This window comes from Salmo salar, unplaced genomic scaffold, assembly GCF_905237065.1.
Source record: "Salmo salar unplaced genomic scaffold, Ssal_v3.1, whole genome shotgun sequence".
Classification (NCBI taxonomy): domain Eukaryota; kingdom Metazoa; phylum Chordata; class Actinopteri; order Salmoniformes; family Salmonidae; genus Salmo; species Salmo salar.
The window spans coordinates 8752-18217 of NW_025546989.1; the positions used below are offsets into that span (position 1 = coordinate 8752).

Sequence of the window (9466 nt, forward strand, 5' to 3'; positions counted from 1 at the left end):
TAGACAAAGAGTATTGGTGAATGACTGACAGGCACATTTGTGAGAGGGACAGAAAAAGAGTCAACACGCTCAATAGGCATTTAGAGAGAGACGGAGTGAGGGATGACAGCTGAGAGGAGGAGTGCAGGGAGGGGAGGATGGATGAATGAGGGGTGAGAGGGAGAATTAGGGGAAGGTGAGGGGTCGCTCTAGCCCATATCGTGGTGGGATGGGGGCTTTCTGCTGACCCCTTGACCTGGCTGTGTGTGTGTGTGTGTCGGTACTTACGATTATCACAATACTCCGTATTCTATATGTATTGTGATTCAATACTGTGATTTTTATTGCGATTCGATGTTCCAAACACATTGCTCACCATATGTCTGCTGCAGAGGGACCAGACAGAGCCATGAGAAAACAACGAGTTTTGATCAGTCATGGAAATAAATGTGCTGAAAACAGAATGGCTCCCTATTTAAAAAGAAGATATTGTCAAAAAGACCATCCCGATATGTAACTGAATTGATTTTTCCCCCATCACGAGCATGCATGCATCCCTAAATTTTTTTACACTCTTATCCAGAGTGACTTACAGGAGCAATTAGGGTTAAGTGCCTTGCTCAAGGATACATCGACAGATGTATCACCTGCTTGGCTCGGGGATACGAACAAGCAACTTTGCAATTACTGACCCAACACTCTTAACTGCTATGCTACCTGCCGCTCCCTACATACACTAGCCATAATAATGATTCTGGACCAGGTGTGTCTGAAGCAGGTTATCTGGAGCAGGTGTATTAGGAGCATGTGTGTCTGGACCAGGTGTGTCTGGACCAGGTGTGTCTGCACCAGGTGTGTCTGGAGCAGGTGTGTCTGGAGCAGGTGTGTCTGGAGCAGGTGTGTTAGGAGCAGGTGTGTCTGGACCAGGTGTGTCTGGAGCAGGTCTGTTAGGAGCAGGTGTCTCAGGAGCAGGTGTGTCTGGACCAGGTGTGTCAGGAGCAGGTGTGTCTGGAGCAGGTGTGTATGGAGCAGGTGTGTCTGGAGCAGGAGTGTCTGGAGCAGGTGTGTTAGGAGCAGGTGTGTTAGGAGCAGGTGTGTCTGGAGCAGGTGTGTCTGGAGCAGGTGTGTCTGGACCAGGTGTGTCTGGAGCAGGTATGTCTGTAGCAGGTGTGTCTGGACCAGGTGTGTCAGGAGCAGGTGTGTCTGGACCAGGTGTGTCTGGAGCAGGTGCTCAGGAGCAGGTGTCTCAGGAGCAGGTGTGTCTGGACCAGGTGTGTTAGGAGAAGGTGTGTTAGGAGCAGGTGAGTTAGGAGCAGGTGTGTCTGGAGTAGGTGTGTCTGGAGCAGGTGTGTTAGGAGCAGGTGTGTTAGGAGCAGGTGTGTCTGGAGCAGGTGTGTATGGAGCAGGTGTGTCTGGACCAGGTGTGTCTGGAGCAGGTATGTCTGTAGCAGGTGTGTCTGGACCAGGTGTGTCAGGAGCAGGTGTGTCTGGACCAGGTGTGTCTGGAGCAGGTGTGTCTGGAACAGGTGTGTCTGGACCAGGTGTGTCTGCACCAGGTGTGTCTGGAGCAGGTGTGTCTGGAGAAGGTGTGTCTGGACCAGGTGTGTCAGGAGCAGGTGTGTAAGGAGCAGGTGTGTCTGGAGCAGGTGTGTTGGACCAGGTGTGTCAGGAGCAGGTGTGTCTGGAGCAGGTGTGTCTGGAGCAGGTGTCTCAGGAGCAGGTGTGTCTGGACCAGGTGTGTTAGGAGCAGGTGTGTTAGGAGCAGGTGAGTTAGGAGCAAGTGTGTCTGGTGTAGGTGTGTCAGGAGCAGGTGTGTCTGGAGCAGGTGTGTCTGGACCAGGTGTGTTAGGAGCAGGTGTGTCTGGAGTAGGTGTGTCTGGAGCAGGTGTGACTGGAGCAGGTGTATCTGGAGCAGGTGTGTCTGGAGCAGTTATCTTAGGAGCAGGTGTCTCAGGACCAGGTGTGTCTGGAGCAGGTGTGTCTGGAGCAGGTGTGTCTGGAGCAGGTCTGTTAGAAGCAGGTGTGTCTGGAGTAGGTGTGTCTGGAGCAGGTGAGTCTGGAGCAGGTGTGTATGGAGCAGGTGTGTCTGGAGTAGGTGTGTCTGGAGTAGGTGTGTCTGGAGCAGGTGTGTCTGGAGCAGGTGTGTCTGGAGCAGGTGTGTTAGGAGCAGGTGTGTCTGGACCAGGTGTGTCTGGAGCAGGTGTGTCTGGACCAGGTGTGTCTGGAGCAGGTGTGTCTGTAGCAGGTGTGTCTGTAGCAAGTGTGTCTGGACCAGGTGTGTCTGGAGTAGGTGTCTCAGGAGTAGGTGTCTCAGGAGCAGGTGTGTCTGGAGCAGGTGTGTCTGCACCAGGTGTGTCTGGAGCAGGTGTGTCTGGAGCAGGTGTGTCTGGACCAGGTGTGTCAGGAGCAGGTGTGTCAGGAGCAGGTGTGTCTGGAGCAGGTGTGTTGGACCAGGTGTGTCAGGAGCAGGTGTGTCAGGAGCAGGTGTGTCTGGAGTAGGTGTGTCTGGAGCAGGTGTGTTAGGAGCAGGTGTGTTAGGAGCAGGTGTGTCTGGAGCAGGTGGTGTATGGAGCAGGTGTGTCTGGACCAGGTGTGTCTGGAGCAGGTATGTCTGTAGCAGGTGTGTCTGGACCAGGTGTGTCAGGAGAAGGTGTGTCTGGACCAGGTGTGTCTGGAGCAGGTGTGTCTGGAACAGGTGTGTCTGGACCAGGTGTGTCTGCACCAGGTGTGTCTGGAGCAGGTGTGTCTGGAGGAGGTTTGTCTGGACCAGGTGTGTCAGGAGCAGGTGTGTCAGGAGCAGGTGTGTCTGGAGCAGGTGTGTTGGACCAGGTGTGTCAGGAGCAGGTGTGTCTGGAGCAGGTGTGTCTGGAGCAGGTGTCTCAGGAGCAGGTGTGTCTGGACCAGGTGTGTCTGGACCAGGTGTGTTAGGAGCAGGTGTGTTAGGAGCAGGTGAGTTAGGAGCAAGTGTGTCTGGTGTAGGTGTGTCAGGAGCAGGTGTGTCTGGAGCAGGTGTGTCTGGACCAGGTGTGTTAGGAGCAGGTGTGTCTGGAGTAGGTGTGTCTGGAGCAGGTGTGTCTGGAGCAGGTGTATCTGGAGCAGGTGTGTCTGGAGCAGTTGTCTTAGGAGCAGGTGTCTCAGGACCAGGTGTCTCTGGAGCAGGTGTGTCTGGAGCAGGTGTGTCTGGAGCAGGTCTGTTAGAAGCAGGTGTGTCTGGAGTAGGTGTGTCTGGAGCAGGTGTGTCTGGAGCAGGTGTGTATGGAGCAGGTGTGTCTGGAGTAGGTGTGTCTGGAGTAGGTGTGTCTGGAGCAGGTGTGTATGGAGCAGGTGTGTCTGGAGTAGGTGTGTCTGGAGCAGGTGTGTTAGGAGCAGGTGTGTCTGGACCAGGTGTGTCTGGACCAGGTGTGTCTGGAGCATGTGTGTCTGTAGCAGGTGTGTCTGTAGCAGGTGTGTCTGGACCAGGTGTGTCTGGAGCAGGTGTGTCTGGAGCAGGTGTGTCTGGAGCATTTGTCTCAGGAGCAGGTGTCTCAGGAGCAGGTGTGCCTGGAGCAGATGTGTCTGCACCAGGTGTGTCTGGAGCAGGTGTGTCTGGAGCAGGTGTGTCTGGACCAGGTGTGTCAGGAGCAGGTGTGTCAGGAGCAGGTGTGTCTGGAGCAGGTGTGTTGGACCAGGTGTGTCAGGAGCAGGTGTGTCAGGAGCAGGTGTGTCTGGAGTAGGTGTGTCTGGAGCAGGTGTGTTAGGAGCAGGTGTGTTAGGAGCAGGTGTGTCTGGAGCAGGTGGTGTATGGAGCAGGTGTGTCTGGACCAGGTGTGTCTGGAGCAGGTATGTCTGTAGCAGGTGTGTCTGGACCAGGTGTGTCAGGAGCAGGTGTGTCTGGACCAGGTGTGTCTGGAGCAGTGTGTGTCTGGAACAGGTGTGTCTGGACCAGGTGTGTCTGCACCAGGTGTGTCTGGAGCAGGTGTGTCTGGAGGAGGTTTGTCTGGACCAGGTGTGTCAGGAGCAGGTTTGTCAGGAGCAGGTGTGTCTGGAGCAGGTGTGTTGGACCAGGTGTGTCAGGAGCAGGTGTGTCTGGAGCAGGTGTGTCTGGAGCAGGTGTCTCAGGAGCAGGTGTGTCTGGACCAGGTGTGTCTGGACCAGGTGTGTTAGGAGCAGGTGTGTTAGGAGCAGGTGAGTTAGGAGCAAGTGTGTCTGGTGTAGGTGTGTCAGGAGCAGGTGTGTCAGGAGCAGGTGTGTCTGGAGCAGGTGTGTCTGGACCAGGTGTGTTAGGAGCAGGTGTGTCTGGAGTAGGTGTGTCTGGAGCAGGTGTGTCTGGAGCAGGTGTATCTGGAGCAGGTGTGTCTGGAGCAGTTGTCTTAGGAGCAGGTGTCTCAGGACCAGGTGTCTCTGGAGCAGGTGTGTCTGGAGCAGGTGTGTCTGGAGAAGGTCTGTTAGAAGCAGGTGTGTCTGGAGTAGGTGTGTCTGGAGCAGGTGTGTCTGGAGCAGGTGTGTATGGAGCAGGTGTGTCTGGAGTAGGTGTGTCTGGAGTAGGTGTGTCTGGAGCAGGTGTGTATGGAGCAGGTGTGTCTGGAGTAGGTGTGTCTGGAGCAGGTGTGTTAGGAGCAGGTGTGTCTGGAGCAGGTGTGTCTGGACCAGGTGTGTCTGGACCAGGTGTGTCTGGAGCATGTGTGTCTGTAGCAGGTGTGTCTGTAGCAGGTGTGTCTGGACCAGGTGTGTCTGGAGTAGGTGTCTCAGGAGTAGGTGTCTCAGGAGCAGGTGTGTCTGCACCAGGTGTGTCTGGAGCAGGTATGTCTGGAGCAGGTGTGTCTGGACCAGGTGTGTCAGGAGCAGGTGTGTCAGGAGCACGTGTGTCTGGAGCAGGTGTGTTGGACCAGGTGTGTCAGGAGCAGGTGTGTCAGGAGCAGGTGTGTCTGGAGCAGGTGTGTCTGGACCAGGTGTGTTAGGAGCAGGTGTGTCTGGAGTAGGTGTGTCTGGAGCAGGTGTGTCTGGAGCAGGTGTATCTGGAGCAGGTGTTTCTGGAGCAGTTGTCTTAGGAGCAGGTGTCTCAGGACCAGGTGTCTCTGGAGCAGGTGTGTCTGGAGCAGGTGTGTCTGGAGAAGGTCTGTTAGAAGCAGGTGTGTCTGGAGTAGGTGTGTCTGGAGCAGGTGAGTCTGGAGCAGGTGTGTATGGAGCAGGTGTGTCTGGAGTAGGTGTGTCTGGAGTAGGTGTGTATGGAGCAGGTGTGTATGGAGCAGGTGTGTCTGGAGTAGGTGTGTCTGGAGCAGGTGTGTCAGGAGCAGGTGTGTCTGGAGCAGGTGTGTCTGGACCAGGTGTGTCTGGACCAGGTGTGTCTGGAGCATGTGTGTCTGTAGCAGGTGTGTCTGTAGCAGGTGTGTCTGGACCAGGTGTGTCTGGAGTAGGTGTCTCAGGAGTAGGTGTCTCAGGAGCAGGTGTGTCTGCACCAGGTGTGTCTGGAGCAGGTGTGTCTGGAGCAGGTGTGTCTGGACCAGGTGTGTCAGGAGCAGGTGTGTCAGGAGCACGTGTGTCTGGAGCCGGTGTGTTGGACCAGGTGTGTCAGGAGCAGGTGTGTCAGGAGCAGGTGTGTCTGGAGCAGGTGTGTCTGGAGCAGGTGTGTCTGGAGCATTTGTCTCAGGAGCAGGTGTCTCAGGAGCAGGTGTGTCTGGACCAGGTGTGTTAGGAGCAGGTGAGTTAGGAGCAAGTGTGTCTGGTGTAGGTGTGTCTGGAATAGGTGTGTCTGGAGCAGGTGTGTTAGGAGCAGGTGTGACTGGAGTAAGTGTGTCTGGAGCAGGTGTGTCTGGAGCAGGTGTATCTGGAGCAGGTGTGTCTGGAGCAGGTGTCTTAGGAGCAGGTGTCTCAGGACCAGGTGTGTCTGGAGCAGGTGTATCTGGAGCAGGTGTGTCTGGAGCAGGTGTCTTAGGAGCAGGTGTCTCAGGACCAGGTGTGTCTGGAGCAGGTGTCTTAGGAGCAGGTGTCTCAGGACCAGGTGTGTCTGGAGCAGGTGTCTCAGGAGCAGGTGTGTATGGAGCAGGTGTGTCTGGAGCAGGTGTCGCAGGAGCAGGTGTGTCTGGAGCAGGTGTGTCTGGAGCAGGTGTCTTAGGAGCAGGTGTCTCAGGACCAGGTGTGTCTGGAGCAGGTGTCTTAGGAGCAGGTGTCTCAGGACCAGGTGTGTCTGGAGCAGGTGTATCTGGAGCAGGTGTGTCTGGAGCAGGTGTCTTAGGAGCAGGTGTCTCAGGACCAGGTGTGTCTGGAGCAGGTGTCTTAGGAGCAGGTGTCTCAGGACCAGGTGTGTCTGGAGCAGGTGTCTCAGGAGCAGGTGTGTATGGAGCAGGTGTGTCTGGAGCAGGTGTCTCAGGAGCAGGTGTGTCTGGAGCAGGTGTGTCTGGAATTGGTGTGTCTGGACATTGTGTCTCAGGAGCAGGTGTGTCTGGAGCAAGTGTCTCAGGAGCAGGTTTGTCTGGAGCAGGTATCTCAGGAGTAGGTGTGTCTGGAGCAGGTGTGTATGGAGTAGGTGTGTTAGGAGCAGGTGTGTCTGGAGCAGGTCTGTTCGAAGCAGGTGTGTCTGGAGGTGTCTCAGGAGCAGGTGTGTCTGGAGCAGTTGTGTCTGGAGCAGATGTGTATGGAGCAGGTGTGTCTGGAGCAGGTGTGTCTGGAGCAGGTGTGTCAGGAGCAGGTGTGTCTGGAGCAGGTGTGTCTGGAGCAGGTGTGTCTGCACCAGGTGTGTCTGGAGCAGGTGTGTCTGGAGCAGGTGTGTCTGGAGCAGGTGTGTTAGGAGCAGGTCTGTATGGAGCAGGTGTGTCTGGACCAGGTGTGTCTGGACCAGGTGTGTCTGGAGCAGGTGTGTCTGGAGCAGGTGTGTCTGGACCAGGTGTGTCTAGAGCAGGTGTATTAGGAGCAGGTTTGTCTGGAGCAGGTGTGTCAGGAGCAGGTGTGTCTGGAGCAGGTGTGTCTGGAGCAGGTGTGTTAGGAGCAGGTGTGTCTGGAGCAGGTGTGTCTGGACCAGGTGTGTCTGGACCAGGTGTGTCTGGAGCAGGTGTGTCTGGAGCAGGTTTGTCTGGAGCAGGTGTGTCTGGACCAGGTGTGTCTGGAGTAGGTGTGTCTGGACCAGGTGTGTCTGGAGCAGGTGTGTCTGGAGCAGGTGTGTCTGGAGCAGGTGTGTCTGGACCAGGTGTGTCTGGACCAGGTGTGTTTGGACCAGGTGTGTCTGGAGCAGGTGTGTCTGGAGCAGGTGTGTCTGGACCAGGTGTGTCTTGAGCAGGTGTGTCTGGACCAGGTTTGTCTGGAGCCGGTGTGTCTGGAGCAGGTGTGTCTGGAGCAGGTGTGTCTGGAGCAGGTGTGTCTTGAGCAGGTGTGTCTGGACCAGGTTTGTCTGGAGCAGGCGTGTCTGGAGCAGGTATGTCTGGAGCAGGTGTGTCTGGAGCAGGTGTGTCTGGAGCAGGTGTGTCTGGAGTAGGTGTGTCTGGAGCAGGTGTGTCTGGAGCAGGTGTGTCTGGACCAGGTGTGTCTGGAGCAGGTGTGTCTGGAGCAGGTGTGTCTGGAGTCGGTGTGTCTGGAGCAGGTGTGTCTGGAGCAGGTGTGTCTGGAGTAGGTGTGTCTGGAGCAGGTGTGTCTGGAGCAGGTGTGTCTGGACCAGGTGTGTCTAGAGCAGGTTTGTCTGGAGTAGGTGTGTCTGGAGCAGGTTTGTCTGGAGCAGGTGTGTCTGGACCAGGTGTGTCTGGAGCAGGTGTGTCTGGACCAGGTGTGTCTGGACCAGGTGTGTCTGGAGCAGGTGTGTCTGGACCAGGTGTGTCTGGAGCAGGTGTGTCTGGAGCAGGTGTGTCTGGAGCAGGTGTGTCTGGAGCAGGTTTCTCATCATCTGCCCACTCCATTGTTATACCATCATCACAACACACTAACAAGTGGCCTATTGTCCTTGCTCTATCACTGAGCTCACAATGGCTAGTGAAGCACTGAATGCTAAAAATATTGACAGGAAAGATGATTCCACCTTCCAGTCGAAGAATGTTGTCTCTGCCTACTGAATATGCAGGATTTTGTGTATTATGGTAGAATTACATATATGTAGCATGTGTGGGTGTGTCTGTGTTTGTGTGTGTGTGTGTGTGCTTGTGTCTGTGTGTGCTTGCGTGTGTATATACTTGTATTTGCATTTCAGTGAGTTGCTCTCCCAGAGGAGGACTTTTAATGAAGCAAGGTCTCATCTTAGATTGACTCCAATATAAATATTGACCTGTGTGTGTGTGTGTGTGTGTGTGTGTGTGTGTGTGTGTGTGTGTGTGTGTGTGTGTGTGTGTGTGTGTGTGTGTGTGTGTGTGTGTGTGTGTGTGTGTGTATGTATGTATGTGTGGACCCCTGGCTTACTTACCCATATGATTACGGCCAAAGGTCTCCCGCCCCTACCAGCTCTCACAGTCTCAACTCCGAATTAGACGTTCATCCATGTTTCTCAAACGTCACATTTTGAAAGTGTTCCAAATGTCAGATGTTGAAGTGTTTAAGGTTAATTTTAGGCATTAACTCTGAATTCTTCAATTTAGGACAAAATTCAGTGATTAACTCAACATTTTAAACTCTGAATGGTTAATGTAAGGGTGAAGGTTTGGGATGGGGTTATGAACGGTTAAGGTAAGGGTTAAAGTTTGGGATAGGGTTATGAATGGTTCAGGTAAGGGTTAAAGTTTGGGATAGGGTTATGAATGGTTAAGGTAAGGGTTAAGGTTTGGGATAGGGTTATGAATGGTTCAGGTAAGGGTTAAGGTTTGGGATAGGGTTATAAAGGGTTAAGGTAAGTGTAAAGGTTTGGGATAGGTTTATGAATGGTTCAGGTAAGGGTTAAGGTTTGGGATAGGGTTATAAAGGTTTAAGGTAAGGGTGAAGGTTTGGGATAGGTTTATGAATGTTCAGGTAAGGGTGAAGGTTTGGGATAGGGTTATAAAGGGTTAAGGTAAGGGTTAAGGTTTGGGATAGGGTTATAAAGGTTTAAGGTAAGTGTAAAGGTTTGGGATAGGTTTATGAATGTTCAGGTAAGGGTGAAGGTTTGGGATAGGGTTATAAAGGGTTAAGGTAAGGGTGAAGGTTTGGGATGGGGTTATGAACAGTTAAGGTAATTGTTAAGGTTTGGGATAGGGTTATGAACAGTTAAGATAAGGGTTAAGGTTTGGGATAGGGTTATGAACAGTTAAGATAAGGGTTAAGGTTTGGGATAGGGTTATGAATGGTTCAGGTAAGGGTTAAGGTTTGGGATAGGGTTATTAAAATGAATCCATGCTTTTGTCACTTCTAGGTTAGACAACTGCAATGCTCTACTTTCCGGCTACCGGGATAAAGGACTAAATAAACTTCAGTTAGTGCTAAACACGGCTGCTAGAATCTTGACTAGAACCAAAAATTTGATCATATTACTCCAGTGCTAGCCTCCCTACACTGGCTTCCTGTTAAGGCAAGGGCTGATTTCAAGGTTTTACTGATAACCTACAAAGCATTACATGGGCTTGCT

At 53.4% G+C, this 9466-nt stretch overlaps 1 protein-coding gene across 1 annotated transcript; it reads left to right on the top strand.

The window, feature by feature from the left end:
* Window positions 1–1550: 1550 nt before the first annotated feature.
* Window positions 1551–6613, top strand: LOC123731680 (keratin-associated protein 4-7-like; the record flags this gene model as incomplete). Its single annotated transcript, XM_045711074.1, has 6 exons — window positions 1551–1625; window positions 2720–2779; window positions 3469–3558; window positions 3890–3994; window positions 6386–6436; window positions 6548–6613. Coding segments are annotated over 6 exons (447 nt in total), but the record flags the coding sequence as incomplete, so codon positions are not given.
* Window positions 6614–9466: the final 2853 nt, after the last annotated feature.